Source organism: Phyllostomus hastatus, unplaced genomic scaffold, assembly GCF_019186645.2.
Source record: "Phyllostomus hastatus isolate PE091 unplaced genomic scaffold, TTU_PhHast_1.1 phas_contig_159, whole genome shotgun sequence".
Lineage (NCBI taxonomy): Eukaryota > Metazoa > Chordata > Mammalia > Chiroptera > Phyllostomidae > Phyllostomus > Phyllostomus hastatus.
This window is the reverse complement of record NW_025333640.1, coordinates 39,452,264-39,470,501: the sequence shown is the minus strand read 5'-3', so window position 1 is coordinate 39,470,501 and position 18,238 is coordinate 39,452,264. Positions and strand designations below refer to the sequence as shown.

General features: G+C 57.5%; 1 protein-coding gene across 3 annotated transcripts in view; it reads right to left on the bottom strand.

Annotated features, from left to right (window-relative positions):
• The window catches only part of TNIP3 (TNFAIP3 interacting protein 3), an 80,244-nt gene that overhangs the window by 45,970 nt on the left and 16,036 nt on the right, over positions 1-18,238 (bottom strand). For 2 of the 3 annotated variants that reach the window (XM_045831296.1, XM_045831298.1), the window contains exons 1-2: positions 17,900-18,036; positions 8,331-8,416 (exon numbers count right to left, since the gene is read on the bottom strand). In XM_045831296.1, coding sequence (XP_045687252.1) covers positions 8,331-8,416; positions 17,900-17,902 — 89 coding nt within the window. In that variant the 5' untranslated portion in view covers positions 17,903-18,036. Of the gene's footprint in view, positions 1-8,330; positions 8,417-17,899; positions 18,037-18,238 lie in introns of those variants that run through there. The other variant, XM_045831297.1, reaches the window with a different exon arrangement.

Genomic DNA, 18,238 nt, shown 5'->3' with positions numbered 1-18,238 from the left:
TATGTATTTATCAAAGCACTGGGCTATGTATTTTTTCCAGTCAATAGACTACATTATTGTTTTCTTTATTGGGTATTTTTATACCGCGGAAGTATGCCCGTGTTAGCAAGCAGACATCAGGGAAGATAAAAGAAAAAGCTAAGGATATTTTCGTTCTTTCCTTAATTCTCCCTTGCTGTGATAATTAGTATTAACACCAGTATTTCATAATTTTCTCTATGCTCATACAAATGTAAGTATAGATGTTATATATGTTTCTTTTCTTCCTTTTTTAAAAAATAAAAATATAGTATATATTGCTCTGCTGTTGTTTAATTTGTACTTCTCTAAACATTCTTCTAGGCTCAGACACACAGCTCTGGCCAATGATTTTTAATGGCCAAATAATATTTGAAAATTGTGGGTGGACTAAATTCATTTAATCATTTTCCTATGATGGAATATCAAGTTTTTTTCTAATTATTTTTTATTTTTAAGGTCACTCTAATCAATAATAATGTAGAAATATTTGTCTAGATGTATTCTCACATGCTGGCACTTTATTTACGGAGAACAGATGTACCAAAATTAGACTGTGAAGTCAAAAGATGTGACTGTCTCGACTCTCAATAATGCTTCTAGATTGTTTTCCAAGTAGGTGACAGCGATTCCCATCTCTAGTAGCCACGTGTAAGAATTCTTAATTTCCTACAACTCACGTCAGCTCTGGATGTATCAACATCACTGCTGACAATGAGCGTTCCATTGTTGCTCTAGTCTGAGGTTTCCTCGTCACCAGGGACGGTCCTGGTTCAATGGTTTGTCCTCGTCTTTCACTGCTGGCTCTGATCTTGACTGAGTTTCCCTATGGGTGTCTTTTCCCTCCCCCGCTGGGCTAGCTATTGGAGCAGGTATAGGCCTTGCAGCAAAAGCACAAAGCACGGCAGGTGGGGTCGGACGACAGGGCACAGCCTGCAGCCAAACTCCACTCACCTTGACGTGGCGAGGGGGTGTGGCCGTGGCCCGATTCACAGGTAAGTTCCACATGGTGACAATCGACTCAGTTCTTAAAGACACGCTACACATTACCCATGAAGGTCAGAGGCATTTCCTCACTGACTCCTTCTTAACGCGCTGACTTTAAAACACGCATTTACTTAGAGATGCTGAAATGTGAGACTCGGCGTACCCTGGGCTTTGTCTTGTGCTAAGCCCCCGAGAGCACAGAGCCGTCTAATTTTGTGTTGATGGGGGTTGCCCCTGGACGTTGTGACCCAAAATAGACATAAACAGAAGTGCTGACTCTGAAGGGCAGAGCACTCGGGCCGGCGGAGGTGGTCGGGGGCGGGGGACAGTGGGCACCCTGGAAACGCGCGTGTGTGGGGTGCGCGGGCCCCCCAAGTGTGGTCTGGGGTTTTCTGTTCTGTCTGGTCGTCCGCTGCGCCTCTGTCATGTGGCTGACTCCTAACCACTGGGGAGAACAGGGGAAGGGACCCCACGTGTTCAGAAATTATTCACCAGTGCAGAGAGAAACAGGCTCAAGATCGGTGGGGGGAAAAAAGCAATGATCGATGATGTACTGGAACGGAGAAGCAACTCAGACGTGGAAAGCCGGCAAGGACTTCTAGATCCCACAGAGAAGCCAGCCAGTCCGCGGAAAACCAAAGAAAATTCCGTTACAGCCTCATCTGCCCCAGTCTGGTAGGAGCCAGGATGCACCCACACATGGTTTATCATGGTTCAAAGTCAGAACATCGAGCAGCAGACCCTAGGTGGGTGCGCTGTTTCTGTAACTCTCACTCCACAAGACTCCGTGAATCCGGTGGCGTCGTGTGCTCAGACAGCGAAGGCGTCCGTCAGGGGAAACCTCCCAACGAGCCGGCGGATTTGGGGCCCAGCGGGCCACCCAGAGGGGTGGGCAGAGCGGGCCGGGGCCACAGCCTGACTGTGGAGTAACAGTAACAGGCTCTCCCCTGGGTCCCTTGGTCTTGGCAGAGCTTCTGAGCCCTCCCGGGGTCCCCCGAGCGGTGGGAGCGTCTGGTTATGCCCCAGGGGTATCTATGACCACGCCTATGTGTATGCTAATGAGGTGGCCTAGGGTGGGACCCTGGACAGCTGCAGGCTGCCGTGCCCAGCCCCTGTCCACGCCATCCCTTATCCTGTACATGGCTTCCATCCGGCTGTTCCTGAGTTCTGTCCTTCCCATCAATAATAAACGCACAATGTGGGTAAACTGTTTGGGGGTTCTGTTGAGTTACTCCAGCAAAAGAGCAAACCCACGGAGGGTTTATGAGGCCCTCGAATTTATAACTGGTCGGTCAGAGGTGCAGGTGGCCCCTGGTTCCGGGGGGCAGCCTCGTGGGACTGAGCCCCTCACCCGTGGGCTCTGTGCGGACTGCAGGCAGCTGGTGCAGACACTGTGCACTGAACGGCCAGGGAGCCAGCCTGCTGGTGCTGGAGGGTTGGTGTAGAAGAGCCACTCACGACGTGGCGTCGGAGGACAGACGTCACCGTGAGTGTAAGTGACGGTCACATGAGCCCACGCAGCACTGCGCCCGGAAGGAACAGAGAGCCTGGAGCGGACGGCCCTTGTGAACTCCACTCCGGAAGGTGACGGAAAGCCGCCGCCGCACACGGTGAGTCCTCACCCACAGCCGTCGCTGGGTCGGCCGCTGCAGGCCGAGCGGCGAACAACGGAACCCGCTTCTCCACAGGCCAACAGGGGTCAACGAGGGTTAAGTTCTGCCCTGCCCCTCGGGGGTCGGAGCCAAACCACAGCGATCGGAGAGGCGCTGCTCGCAGCACTGGAGCAGAGCCGCCGCCTCGCAGGCCGGACCGGCCTCCGCTCACCCTCCCCTGGTGGACACGGCGGAGAGCGGCCAGCCCCCCAGCCGAGGGGACAGGAGCGACTGGGAATCACCAAGGACGCCCTTGGCTCTTCCCTGTAGCCTGGAGCCGACTCCCGGCTGAGAGGCCTGTCTGGAAAAGACTTTGCACGCTGGATAACATAGCAAACAACTGTCAGTCTGACGAGTACCAGCACCCCACGTGTCAGGTTCGGTCTTCGTCACACTGACAGCCCAGAGGGTCTAAGTTCCGTTGCCATGATTCACACACCCCTTCCCGCTTGTGTTCCAAAATAAAGCGCAGCATGGTACGGAATACAGCGAAAACATAATCTAAAGGGAAATCACCCCAACGCGTTGAATTTTAAAACAATTTTTAGTTTAACGTGCTGGTATTTTCTGCAACGACCGAGAGCCCCGATCTGGTGCCGGGAAGAGAATGCCAGAAACCACGTGATGAGAACCAGGAACAGACCGGGTTTGCAGAGCAGACGTCCCCACAGGGAAGCAGTTCCTAGGTGTGGCCCAGAGAGAGCGGCCCTGCAGCCCAGGTGCCGTGGAAAGGGGGTTCCTGGGTAAACGCAGTAATCACGCCCCTACCCAACAGAGCGGTGCATTCAGACTATGACGTGTCGGCCAGAACGCTGCATCGATATAGAAATGAGCAAGCGAGATGAGGGGGGAAATGAGGACCACAAATGCATTTCCAACAAGTTCTGAACGTGGCCTGCCCCCGTTCCGGAGTGACCCTACCTTGCAACAGAAACAGACATGGCATTCGAAGCAGAAGCTACCAGACATGGAAGAAATCAATTTGCTGAGGGGATTAAATTTAAATGTTCGGTTTATACGAATACATAAAAGAGAAAGACCCAATCCCAAACCGAAATGAATTTCCCAAACCAGACCCCCTTCCTTTTCCCCCATTTCTTCGCCTACGGTATGCACGTGACCGCCGGTCCAAGCGGCAGGAAGGGAGGTGTGGGTTTCTTTCCACGCTGCCCTGGAAACCGAACTTTGCGAATGCAGCACCTGCCCTCACTTGCACGGGCTCCGAACCGTGGCCAGGTCCAGCCCCGGGTGTGGACTGCACGGCCGCGGAGGAGGGCTCCGGGTGTTTAGTCACCGCGTCGGAGGACCGGCCTTGCGCTGAGCCTCGGAAGCCTTCCGCAGAGCCAGGCTGGGTGCCGCCTGCAGGCCCCGCGGCAGTGCTGCCTCTGCCGGGACCGCCATCAAAGACATTGCCATGGAGACGGAGGCTCCCGGTCTGGGCTCCAGATCCGTAAGATTTCATCCCGGGAGGCAGGGCCAGCCGGCCCTTGAGTATTCTCTCCAACGGCATCTCTCCTAACACTGTCCGGCACATAGTAGGAGCTTTGTACGTGATTGCTGCAAGGGTCCTGCAGATGCCTTCTGGGGTGCTCTGTGCAGGACGGGCCTCAGAAGACAGGAAGTCCGTGCGTCCGTCTCCGGGGCCTTGTCCTCGGGGAGGGGCCTTTTCCCAAGGTGGGTGATAGATAGAGCCTGGCTGGAAACCCCAGTTTCCCCAAGGCCCCCGTCGTAAACCTCTGAGTGCGCCCCTCCGTAAGCGTTAACGTTATCCGACACGGAGCACGCAGGCACAGGGAGGAGTCGCTCGCTCCTTATTTCAGGAAGAGAACAGACTTCATCAGATTGTTGCAGAAACCAAGACGACTTGGATGTGTCTTAGTTTGAAGAACTGTAATTTCTGGAAAACTGACAAATGTGTCTCATGAACTTTAATATGGAAACTAATTGAAAGCCTGGCTAAAGGTTAATACGATGCGTGAGGGGAAAACTGGGATCTCCACTATGCTGGAAATCATTACGAGTCCTTACTCATCACTTCAAAATCCGTTTTTCTCCCGCCCGACAGGCCAGTACGAGTGGACGGAAATCCTCCTGTTTCTACGGAAGCGAACACCACCGTGAGCTGCTCTGCGGCGTGGACAGCAACCTCCGTAAGCGCCCTTCTTTCTGCCTTTCCGGCAGAGCTTAATGTAGGGTCAGGCGAGAAGGCGGTGAAACGTGAAGAGGCCAAAAGAACCGTAAAAATGCTGATGATATCACGAAAGAGGTCATCTTTTCATGATCTCAGCTTTCGCCGGCCACCTCCACAGTCTTTTCCAGCAAAAACATCTGCCGGGCACCCCGTAAACAGCCCCCCCTTCTCTTCCCTTTATGAGCCAAAAACGGAGCTTTAAGGGGCGTTTAATGGCCAGCAGGTGTTTGGCTGCTAAACAGCACATCTGGAGCAGCTGTGCTATTCACATGGGGGGGAAAAAAGCTATTGTTTAATTTTCCTGAAGAACACCAGTGTTTGGCATGAAGACAGCAGAGTGCTTTGAGTGCGGGAAGACGAGGCGCTCCTTGCGTGCACGGGAGACCAGGGGGCGGCTCCCACATGGCAGCGCAGAGCTGAGGCTGTGTCTGTTCACGCTCGGTGCCTCGGGTTAGCCTGGGCGAGCTTGGTGCCAGGTCAGAGGCGCGTTCACGAGAATTCCACGCTCATTCTATTCTTCCGGGACTGCCTCCACTTCGGGCTGCAATACATCATCACGGTTTTCCTTGTGAGGTTATCATTACGGCTTTCTGAACACATCATTCATGGAACAGTACATTTCTTAAGAGACGTGTTAGCACAGGAAGACGTCTGCTTTGGACGCCTGGAAATGCGAGCCGGCGATAGAAGAGTGTCCCAGCACGGGGGACCCCGGGGTCGTAATGTGTTGAGTGGGGCTGCTTTTAAAACAACAGGCTTTGAGAGTCTCGTAACGGGGACTGGAGAGCCCGTAAAACACCGTGTTTACTTTGGTAATCCCCCTCTGGGGTCAGCGTGGCTTCCTCTGCTCCTTTACTTTTACTTTGAAAAGGAGCTTGGTGCGACGACCCTGACAGCACTAGGTGAACACAACAGGCCTCATCCCTGCAGAACCTAGAGCGGCTTTGCCTTCCTGCCTCCCTTCCCTGCCCTCCCTTTCTTCCCTTCCCTTCTCTTCCTTCTTTTCTCATCCGGTAACACTTGCCCGGGACAGACCTCTGCCACTGAAGGAAAACGGGATACAGTGTTTCCTAGACACCGTTCCACACGGTGTGTTGTCCCCGCTGCTTCCACCGCCTTCAGGCTGCTCCTGTGCGAGGTGTTTACATCTCGTCACGTTTTCTAGAATCTTAGAGGAAACAGGTCGGAGCTTGCTGCAGACCCATTATCGCCCACTGTTGAGGCGGCCTCACAGCGGCGTGCCGAATGCTCTCCCTGGGGAGGTAAAGTCTTGTCGAGGAGGCCAGGCTCACTCAGCACAGCCGCAGGACGGGGCAGACCGGTGCGTGGTGAACACCGCGTGCCTACATTGAAGGCCAAGTTGCTTGCTGCCGGTACGGAGCATGGCTGGTCCGGAGGCACGGGGGCCAGCGTCGGGTCTTCCCACACGCCGGTTTTAAACCCTCTCTGTCCGGACCTCTGAATGCTGAATCGTGCACGGTCACGGTTCTCACATTGGGAAGTACCTAGGGGCGCTTTTAGCAAAGAGACTTTTCGCAGACCAAGAGCCCTGACTGAGAGCATGTCCCCAGACCCACAGGTGATGAGAACCCTAGCTTGACAAGTACTGGCCGAACAACCTTATTTCTCTGACCTGTCTCTCACGTGAAAGAGGTGTCGTCCTCACGGACAGAGAGACACTGGCCCACAGAGAGAGGTCGCGGCTCTGCCGCCTCCCCCTCCAGGGGCGCTCGCATCACGTGCCCGACGCGGGGGCCCAGCGGAGCCGCGCTCAGCTCCCCGCTCGAACCCCACCTTCCCTTCACGCCCCGCCTCAGCCTGGAGTGCTCTTCCCTCCTCTTTCTCCGTCCGTCCCCCCATTTTCTGTGTGCCAGCCATGAGGCCACACAGCCCCTCCTTCTTGCACCTCCTTCTGCTCACGCCAGGAACCTCGCTGTCCCTGACCTCCCGGCGCGGTGTATCGGTGCCTCTCGGATGAGGCCGAACACGCAGCAACACGGCACTCGCTCCGGGCAGGCGCCCCAGCGGCAAGCGGCTAGGACACGGGTGCACGCCCGAGTCACCCCTGCCGGCAGCCAGGACCAAGTCTCCCACATAAGAGGTGACGAAGAAGAAGTCGATGAGATAGCTCAGGGGGTCAGCGAAAGAGGAGTGTTGGGGGCCGCCCTGCCTGGCCTCAGGAAGCTGTAACCCCCCGTGACTTAGGCTGAGTGAGAGACCTCCGGACCAGGAGCCACTGAAGGAGAAAAACTTATTTCCCTGGTGTGAACGCTGCCTGTTCTGTGCCGAAACCTCCTAAGCTCGATCAGTTAGCCAATGACGGGTAAGATTTCCCATGGACGGAATTGCCTAAGACAGGCAGGATCACATGGAGGCTTCTGGGAAGAGACTCGGGGCTGTGGAAATGAAGGGGTGATGGACATCGACCCCTGCCCCCTCGGCTTTGTCAAAGCCTGAGTCCTTGTTCTTGGATGTGAGAAATCCAAGTCTCCTGGCTGCCTCTGTCTCCTGCCCTTCTCAGGCATGCGGGGACAGCCCAGACCAGAAACGTCGTACCCCCGGGGTGATCAGGCCTGGGACATAGAATATGCAAGATCCTGTGAGATCTGTTTGCTAGAGGGTGTTATTAACTTGGAATTTAAAAGCACAGACAGGAAACCAAAACTAGCCCTTGGAGCCATATGTTAAAGCCCCAGCCCTTGCCCAGAATCACAGCGGGAGTTCTGTCTGCACCTTTGTAAGTCACCTACTGCTTTTGATCTTTTCTGCCAGACTGTGAATCCACAAACTAAGTCTGTTTTCTCAATAAACATCTGCTTGGGGATGGACACAGCGTGCTCCCCACGTGAGGAGTGGCCCTTCTGTCCCTGTTCCCCCACAGGACCTGGTTGTCTCTGTGCGTGTTTTTCTCGTGTTTCAACGAGCATCCGCAGCTGAGACGGGTACGCTGGCCGGTATCCGCCACAGAGGAGGGCTTGAGAAAAGCCACAGAACACTGACAGGATGTGGAAGGTGCCGGAGGAAGGGTTTTTTTTTATGAAGGACTCAGTGCATCTCTCCCTGTGCACCTGAGTAGATGAGTCAGGGGAGAAGACAGCCACCTCATCACTGTATGAGAGCGACACAGAGCTGCTCCCTGGGAGGGAGCTGTGCTGTTCAAGGTAAGTGACCTGGAGGGCCGAACTCATGCAGGGAAATCAGCGAGCACCTTGAAACCCCATAACCCCCGTGGCCCGCCCTGACCCCTGCCCCCTGCCCCGCGGACAGCAGCGGCAGCCACGACAGAGCGTGCTCCCGGGGTCCCAACAGGCCTGGGGTCCCAAAAGGCGCCCCCAGCTCTCTCCTCTTCTCCCTGCGGCCCTGTCTGTCGGGGTTGTCCTCCTCCACCCTACAGACGCACCGCCTCGGTTGGAGAACGGGGTACCCCCATGAGGACATGGCTGTCGGGGCGCACGCGGGCCCGCAAGGGGGTGTCGCATTACCTTTCAGGGTCGTCGGGCTGGCTGGGCAGCATTGCCGGCGTCTCTTCGCGTCTCTCGCTTTCGTTCTCGGGTCGTCCCCGTGGGACCTAAGAGAGAAACACGGAGAAGACCTGAGGCCTGGGCACGTCTCCAGGGGAGGCCGCTCATGCGCCGCTGGAGGGTACACCACCTGCTCCGCGCCCGTGCCCCGAGGGCCGCGTGGTTCTCGTCTCGCCTCCTTCTCGGCCCCGCCAGCTCCGCGCGGACCGGCCGCCGGCCCGCCTGCCGCCCGGCTTCCATCAAAGCTGAGACGCCGAGTGTGAACTCGGACACTTGGCCTTTGGATTCAGGGCGGGTCTCGGGACAGGGAGAAACCGTGCAGGAGCCCGGGAAGGGGGCGGGACGTTCCAACACAGGAGTCGCAGACCGCTGACGCCGTCACACTGACGGGCGCGTGGCGGGGGGGGGGGGGGGGGGTGTTGGCGAGCTCTGCAGGGGTGCCTGAGACCCACGCCGCGCCAGCTCTGCTCTGGGCGCCCCTCCTCCCGGCCGTGTCTCCAGGAGGAGTTAGTGGCTATTGCCCAGACTGTCGGGGTGCAAAGGGGGCCGGTGACGTGACCGTTCAACGAGGAGGGGGTTTCAGAAACTGTTGAAGACAGAGTCTGCGCACTTGTCATTCTTGCCCAGCCGGTATCCGTTGCAGTTGAAAACCCAAACGCTGCTCGAACGTGACGCCGACACCCCCGTTCTTCGGGGGGCTGAGAGTGGACGGGGGCCTTGGAAGACGGCGTGTGTTTTAAAGACGCCCCTTCCCACCAGCACTCGGCACCTTTTCCGCCCACCTGGAGACCACGAATCGTCACGGTCCCCGGGAAACGGAGGCACGTCCGTGCTGTGGGGGCCACGAGGCTGGCTCGTCCTGAGTGTTACGAGTTTCTCTTTCCTTCTTGCAACCACCCCCCAAAGTGTGCTTATTGAAAGGCCCGGAGGAGGATTCGTTTCAACTACTGGCAAGCTCTCTGCACGTAGCGTGGGAGGGCGGCTTTTCAGCTGCTTTGTTTTCCGCGTGGGACAGCTGTGTCAGAGGCCTCTGCCAGCCGCCGCCGCGCGAGCCAGTGGCGAGATGAAAGCAAACGCCCTCCCAGGGCGGCGGGAGGAGCCGGGCCACCCACGGTGGCGGTCACCTTTCAACTCTGCGAACCACGGGCGTGCCGGCTCTGCCTGGGGCCCGGGGGACGCGACCCCGCTCTGCATGCGTGCCCAAGAAGCAGGCTGGCCAGGTGCGGCGTGGCCCAGAGCGGCTTGCAGGAAGTGCCCAACTGTGATTTCTCAGAAGATGAGGCTTTTGAATTTTAATTAACTAATTAAGCAAATTAAAGGGGTAGCATGGTTTTAAAAGTGTCTTCCATGGCCTCATTATTCCTAAAATCGCTTTTTAAGTAACGCTGGTGTCCCGGCAGACCCGCAAGGACCAGGCAGTGCCGGGGCTTGGGGGACACTCCGAGAGTTAGGACTCCTTCGTTTTGCGAGGAAGGAGGGACACAGGGCCCACAGGGGGCACACGGTTCGGCTAGTTTGTGGCTGACCTTGGACTGGGTGTCGAGGCACTTGACACCTGGCCCAGGAACGGGACAGGAGCGCAGGCTGAGGGCCACCTGCTCCTCGGACCTGGAGCCGGTCAGCCACAGCAGTGACCCCAGATGGCGGGTCACTAATTCCTTGTTAAACCGAATTCAAACATTGTCACCTTGCTAAGCGTTTTAAGTCGTGGAGACAGATCCTACACGGGGCGGCTGGGCAGCCGAAGCCCAGCGTGGACTCCCCGGAAAGCAAGGTGCACGGAGTGCGGATCAGCGGGGAGCCAAGGTGGCTGGAGCCCGCACGGCCTGGGCCCACGCCGGCTGCGCCCCGAGGCGCCCGCCCTGTGCCCCCCCCCGCCCCGAGAGTGTCACCGCCCCGAGAGCGCGCCCACCTGCTCCGCTCCCACTGCCGTCGGCTCTGGGGCTGCAGTCAGCAGCTGCCCGCTCTCCCGCATCTGTGGCCCTTGTCGGCGGGGTTGCCTTGGGAACAGCCTCCTGTCTCCCAGAAACATCCATGGTCGCGGCCAAGGGGACACAGAGCGGTGCCCTGCCGTCAGCACGGACACGGGAGGTGCCCAGAACCCCACGGCCCTCGGCCCGTGAGGCGACCGTGAACCACACGCTGAGCTCCCTCCCCTGGAGCTGATTCTGGGTTCCGTGGCCCGTGTTGGGAAAACATTGGGAAAGACCTAAATTTTCACATCGTCGGCGGGTTAAGGGAGGCAAAGAAAGTAAAGCGAGGGCATAGCAGCGGCTTAAACCGGTCACGGGGTGAGAAATCACCGAGCCGGCGTCCTCGCCCTGTCCCCCGACGTTTAAACCCCTTCCTCTGCGCCCACAGCCGCAGAGCGGGACAGCGATGGAGAGGGGCCGGAAGCCCCCCTGTCTGCTTCCCTGCTGACCCCTGACCTTTCCACGCCTCTGGTTCCTCTTCGGTGAGATGGGGGTAGCAACCCCACCTGCCCCGTGGGGGCTGAACTGTGACTTGAACGGGGCCCGCAGGTCAAACGGGCCCGGAAAGTTCCGGCAGCAGAGCTTGGCGAGAGGCGTACGCAGGCCAGTGCTCTGCAGTGGGCCGTGGGAGGGAGAGGGCGGGCTGGTGTGGGCATGGCTTCCGAGGCCCCTCTGACTCTAAAGCTCTGTGCTTCTACGGTTCCGAGTGGAGAACTAGGTGGGCGCCCTCAAAGAACGCACCGTCCCGTCGGGAAAGCCGGAGGCCCCGGAGGCCCCCCCGACCCGGGAGACTCGTATTTCCGTGTCCCCGGCACGCAGCGCGGTGCCGGCTCGCAGGGGGCACCTGGTGTGTTAAGAGGGGATGGGGGGAGGAGGGATGCCTGACCGCGCTGAGGAAAGATGCGAACGCTAACACTAAGTGGTATGGACGCTCGAGTTTGAGGATAACGAGCCGTGAGGACGGCCGACGGCTGGAAGGCACCCACCCCCCTGGCTTTCTCACTGGAAGCTTGGAGTCAGAGCGTCTGAGGGTCCGAGGGAGGCCTAGAGCCACACCCACCCCCTCCGCCACCCGCCGCAGCCAGTGCTCAGACACTTTCAGCACACGGGTTATTTACATTATGTTGTTTTTGCCTTTTTTTATATCAAAAAAAAAATCTGAAATCAGGAGAACTGGACATTTTACTTAGAGCTGTTTCATACTCTGGTTCTCCTGGGGGGGATGAGTGTAAACCACATGGACTTTCTGGGAGCCAAAGGCTGCAGAAGGGAGCACCCCACTGGCCAGAGGCCTCCTCCTCGCAGCTGGAAGGAAACCGTCTCTTTGTTTCCCTGGCTTCCTCGCTCTCTCCCCGCCCCCACCCCTGTCTCCGCCCTCCTTCCTGCCGCAGAAGCAGCTGGTGCTCTGTCTGACTTCACCGGGAGGTGTCCCAGAGTCTCGGAGGGCTCCGGCACGTCGGTGAAGCTCATCTGCTGTTTGATGGTTTGAGCAGAAATGTACACAATCCACAGCTCCAGAGTCACCCAGCTTTAAAGGGCAAACCTGCTTTTGGAAGCAAACCAAGTTTTCGGAGCTTTTCTCCATCCACGGTGACAGCTCTTAATGCACTTGGATTTCCAACGTCAGGTTCAAGGGCTGGGGTGCATTAGCGAGCACAAATAATTGGACAGGCCTTGAGAATGTCACATTAAAAGCTGCCACGGAATCTGTCTGCCCTTGGGCGGGTTTGTCCCGGGGGCCGAGGCTGCGCGGCAGCATCGGAATGCGTCAAAACAAGCGAGCAAACGAGCAACCGAAGGCCCAGGCCAGTGAGGCTTCACTCAGGCAGAGGGAGCCTGAGGCCGGCAAGAGCCCGTGTTGGACAGAGAATGCCCTCCCCCGGCGCGTGCAGACCTAGAACGCAGTGCTTCTCCAGACGCTGAGGGACAGAGGGTCCTTCTGCTTCATCCCAGGGTCCAACGTGACTAAATTCAAACCCCAGTGTCCACCGGGCTTGACCCCCCGAGGACGAAGCCTGGTGGGTAAGTGGGAAACCACGGTGGAAGTTATCGCCCTCTGTCTGCATGTAACACGTGGTAAAGACCTTGGCAGGTGCTCAGATGAGACACACACATACGCTCACGCGTGTATAAAGGCACTTGCACAGCTGCCCCACCTCCCCTTGCACGGTCTGTCACAACTGCAAGTTCACTCTTCTGGTGTGTGTGCTGTTCTTCTTCACTAGACTGGAAGTTCTGTGATGTTACATGGGTTTTTTTTTTTCTAATTCTGACTCGAGGATTTTTTTTTTATTGATTTTAGAGACAGGAATTGGGGGGAGAGACGGGGGGGAGGGAGGGCGAGAGAGAGAGAGAGAGGGAGGGAGGGTGAGAGAGAGAGAGGGAGGGAGGGTGAGAGAGAGAGTCAGAGAGAGACAGGGGGAGGGAGGGCGAGAGGGGGGGGGGACGGTCAGCCGCCTCCCCTCACACGGCCTGCCCGGCCAGGCACCAGGCCCACACCTCCTGGAGAACGGGATGAGGCTCCGACCCACTGAGCTCCCGGCCAGGGTGACTTCACACACGTTTCGTTCACAACTGACTGCCTGGTCCCCAGGCCGCGCCCGCGTTACGCCGAATGCCCCACAAGCATCGAAGGAGTGGGCTGAGGAGTATGAATCACGCCAGCACTTACTTGTACCCGGAACAGTAACGCTCTTACTACAGAATCTTAGGTGTGGGTTTCTATCACACCTTGGTTTAGTCTAGATCTCCAGACCGGTGTGCAGGTTCGAGAAGCTTTGCTCCTAGAGCTCCCCACTAAAGTGTTTGTGTCTCCAAAAAAAAACTTTTTAAAATAAAAGAAAAAGGAATCCTCTTAAGTCTAGAAACAGGGACTGAAAGCCTATTAGGTAAAAGCAACCAACATTTACAAGCACAAAGCTAAGACTCCATGAAAATATTTCAGATAATTCCTACGTAATATTAGGCAAATGCTCAAGGATTTTTAGAAGACAATGGCATGAAGAAACGAATCGTATGTTCTAAGTTGTGATTCGTTAATGTCCTCCAGCAAATAAGGCCCCGGATCCAAGCTGCAGGCCCTTGCGGCCCTTGAATCGCCTGTGGACAGAGCTGAAGGGGAAGGAAGTCACACACCTTCCTCGTTCACGGCCCCGGCTCTCGGGCAATGGAGGAGAACAAGGAAGAGACTTTGCCTACAGCTTGTTTGGCTAAAACCAAAAGAAAGAAATACCCCCCAAGAACGGCTGTTGGTTTCTAATTTTTTTCCATCTCACATTTCTGAGAAAGGTGTCAACTCAGGGGAATTTATCACCTATTTCCTTCTAAGAAATCAGTTTGTTTTACAGCAGCGAAGTGTCCCCACTGCTCACTCGCCCCACGGCCCCTGCCAGACTCCGGTGTGAAACACCACACCGGGGACCGAGGTCGGAAAAGTGCCCCAGCCAGGGCTCAGCAGGCCACGGCTCCGCCACTGAACTTGCCTGTCCCTGGCTGTCGCCACCGTCGGTGAAGCGAAGAGACTGGGCAGCCCACCGGCTGAGGGCCTGTCCCCCAGGTCGGCGCTGGGAGGCCGGTCACCCCAGGACTGTAGACTCGGCACTGCAGCACGCCATGCGTGTGTCTTAGCCACCGAAACGTGACCAGGGGCCGACTGGTCCCCTGTAGAGGGTCTTGTCCACAGAAGGGTCCCTCATTCTGCTGCGAAAGACACATGTGCCCCCCCGGTCTTTGTGGGGCTCTCTTTGAGGAGCTGTTCTTGCACAGTGGGGGTCTACAGCAGAACCTCCTCGAGGTCCCCCAAACTGTCAAGTTGCCTTTCTGAGCGAGGGCGTCGGAAAGGTAATGGAGTGAAGAGTGAAAATGTGGGTCCCCGTCTGTCTCTGACTGTCAACGAGCTCTGTGACTTTCACCAAATTATTTACACGGCCTGAGCCCCACGGCCCTCACCTGTGGCGTCGGGACCACACCCCTTGCCTTCAGAGGGAGGATGTGAGGGGGACTGAGGCTGCGTCTGAAAACACTCCCAAGTCCCCGGCGCTGCAGGGAGAGTTGCCCGCTCAGGACTAAGCTCTACACAAACGCGACGGGATCTAGATCTTCCACAGTGAACACTGAGTGGGGAGCCGGTCGAGAAACGGGTGCTTGTGGGACAGGAATGGTGTCGTGTGTGTGCCGTTGTTACGCTGATCGCTTTGCTGATGAGCGTGAAAACAGGAGATTCGGGACGTGCTGCCCGTTTGAGGGGAACAGGCCTTTCAGGGGAGCCTGTGCTGGCTCGCACCAAACTGCCGGCGACAGAAGCCAGGTCAGAGACTGTGCTTCTAAAATAGTGATGATGATGATCATAAATGCACTAACGTTAGTAACATGCATAACCATGTAGTCCTATCAAAACCTAGGGATGGTGGAACTCCGAATACCCTCGGCTGCATAGACATCACCCTGGAGCTGGAACACCCGGCTGGCACCCCCGGGTCACCCAGCTGGCGCCCCCAGACCAACACGCATACACACATAAGGAACTCTGCTGTCGCAGTGTGACTCAACGCAGACAAGTGAGAGACGTTTAATTGTAGGGACGGTTGACGATGCGCGAACTCAGCCCTGGGGTTTAAACAGATGCCTTCCGCCAGCAGTGAAAAGGCGAGGGGAGCCTGGACCCCCAGACGCTGGGTCTCAGGCACCAAACCTGCCCTTCGGTTTTTTCGTGCGAAGTTCAAGGTCCCCTTAAACTGATTTTAAAGTCTGTGCCACAGTCTTATCTTAATGTTTATGGTAACAAGCAGTGGAACAACCTCTAATTACACCTGCATCTCCTTTTCTGACGCACACTTAGGTGGGGTCGAACCTGCTTACACCGACCCCTTGAACGTCAAGACTCCTCCTGCTCTGCTTTTCCATTGTAAATCGAATTCGGCCCAGTGGTGCTGCCCCCATATTTTATCTCCCTCTCTACAAGAAAAACTCGGAAAGGATGCACTGTGTCCTGTTGTTTCAGTGGAACCATTTTTGCTTGTTTTAATGGTTCCAGTTGTTTCACTGTTTGTAATTCAAGAACTGTAAGCTGTCTTCCCAGAAGACTTTCAAGTAGCTTCCCCCAGGGAAGAGTTCGTGGAAATGACCGTTTGTTCTCTGAAACTGGAGGGACACAGGAACACGGCGGCCCACTGAAGAGCTCGCTGAGGGTGGGTGTTGGAGGTCACAGCCCGCCTGGGCACAGCGTGTTCTAGTTACCAGTATTTACCCACCTCAGGAGGAAACCGTTCACCATATCTGCATGGGAGATGTTCTTTAAAACTGCAAGAATTGGGCTGGTGAATACGTCTCATCTTGCAGAAGTTGCACATGTCCGATCAGCAAAAGAACAGAGTCCCTGAGCTTTGATTACTTATCACCATTGTCTGTGAACCGTGTCCTAACTGCCCCCGGGTGGCTGTTTCTCTGTCCCCCAAGGTCATTTCCTTCCCTGGGTCCATCAAGGGGCCGTCTGTCAGGCCGCGCCTGGCGGCCACTGGACTGATCTCCCCCCGCGAGTTGTTTTTATTTGAAAACCCCAGGATTAGTTCATCTTGGCTGGGTCTTCAAATGAAACTAATGTCTTTTGCTTATGCTGTGTGCAATTTCAGTAGAAAGATTTTTTTTTACCCTTGGCTCTTTCTTAAAGACTTGAGGACATACGTATGGGAAGGATGTTCCTCCTGGCTGGCGTAGCTCAGTGGATGGAGCACGGGCTGCGAACCAAAGTGTCGCAGGTTCGATTCCCAGTCAGGGCACATGCCTGGGTTGCAGGTCATGACCCCCAGCAACCGCACATTGATATCTCTCTCTCTCTTTCTCCCTCCCTTCCCTCTCTAAAAATAAATAAATAAGATCTTTAAAAAAATAAAGGATGTTCTTTGTATTCTAAGCCCCTCATCCTTCAGGGAAACTGTCATCGGCGGGTCCAGACCGCCCAGCGCCCACGGACCAGCCCCCCACAGACGGGCACACACCTGCAAGGGGGCTTCGCTCAGTGTCTCCCCCGGGAAGCGGAGCTCAGAGGCCGGGAGGGGGAGCTCTGAGGAGGGACCGTTCCGGAGCCAGTTGGGAAGAGAACAGTGGACAGGGGCCCGGGCTTTCTCCCTGAGCGGGACACATGCAGTTGACCCGAGCCCGGTAAGCCTGTCTGACCTCTGGCGCCCCTCCGAGCACCCCCCGAGGGCGGGGGCGGCAGGAGTCGGGGTGTTGCCCGTCCGCTCAGCTGCTGCTGCCGCCACCACATGGGCCCCTCTGGCACCTGTGGGTTCCAGGTCCCCTTTGCAGGAGGGGTTCCGTGTAAAACTCAGTGTTGCGCAGGTTTAAACAGCATCATGTCTCCCTTAGTCACACCTCACTTATTCCAGAACTGGGCGGCGGCACGGCGGATCTCGGTGGGAGCCGGCGACACGCCAGTGAGGAAGCGGACTCGGTAGGGGGAGGGAGCCGCAGCCCCGGAGGGCAGGGGCGCGGGGGCGGGGGGGGGGGCAGGGAGGAGAAAATAAGGAGCGGGCTTCTTTTTCTGCTCTGGACTTCAGACATACGTTATAACTCTGGGGTTTGGTTTGGTTTTTAAAGTCTCAAAAATTTGAGAAGAGCGTGTCACCTGAAAACAGGTGGCTGTCGCTGACCTGCCCCACAGAGGCTTGCTTCTGGCCACCCCATCGAGGCCCCGGGCCTCCTTCCACCGTGGGGACCGGGCCGTGGGGGCAGGGCCGTGGGGGCAGGGCCGTGGGGGCAGGGCCGTGGGGACCGGGCCTGGGTGCCAGGGCAATGCCCCAGACCCGGGAGACCGGGTCCCTCGGCACCTCTCGGCAGGAGGCTGTGGCCACGGGGACGAAGCCCCACCCTGTCCCCGGAGGCGTCTGCCCGCCCGGCCACCACGGCCCTTCCCAGCGCCCTCCCGCGGGCAGCGGCACCGCGCACACTGCAGTGACACCCGGGGGCGTCCGTGGTCCGAGCCTCCCCGGAAAACATGGCCGTGCACTAAGTCCGGGGACTTCATATCTAGAAACACACTCCTTTGGGCGTTGGGTGCTGTCCCGTGGACTGGGCACCACTGTCCCAGGGGCCCAGGAGGAGGCAGACACACACCTGCCGTGCCCCCCCCGCTGCCCCCAGCACTCAGACGGAGCCCGGCGACCGCCGAGACGGCAGGATAGCCGTCCCTGTGACTCACACGCCGCCAGCAGTGACAGAACCGCCCAAAACCGCCCAGTCAGGAGGCCCTCGTGTTCACACACTCGAACCTGCCCTCTCCCAGGCTCCCTTACCTGGCGGCGCCCCGGGGCTGCGCGGGAAGAGCCACAAACACGTCCAGGGAGAGCAGGACACGTGGCCACCGTTTACAAGGCGAGTCCTGCCTCCTTTTGCCCCCGGGACCCATGAAACCATCTCTCAGCTGCTGATGGGACCCAGCTCCCGGCCAGCCACACAGGCCTCTCTACCCCGAGACCTGGAAGCCCCTGGAGACGCAACGCGCCGACGCTCCAGCCCACCCCGGGGACGAGGGGACGGGGGCCCGGTGGTGGGGCCACTCACCATGCTGCTCCGGGAGGCCCCTGGCGGACGGAGGGGCGCGTCCTACGAGTCCTGAGAGGGCCCCGCCGAGGGCGCCCGGGTCTCTCTCAATCAAACCGAGACTCCGTGGTTTAAGTAGAAACCCATTCTGAAAGGTTAATCCACCCATGCACAGGGGAACCCCGCGCGGCTGCCCATGCTCCCCTCCGAGCTCCCCAGGCAGCCCGCAGATGAAAGACTCGCGCCCCACCTGGGGAGACCCCCCCAGGAGGAGGATTCCCTCCGTGGAGCTGCTGTAATGGAAACATGAGACAGCAGCGGGGCCCTTCAGGCGGCGGGGCGGGGGGGGGGCGGGCGGGG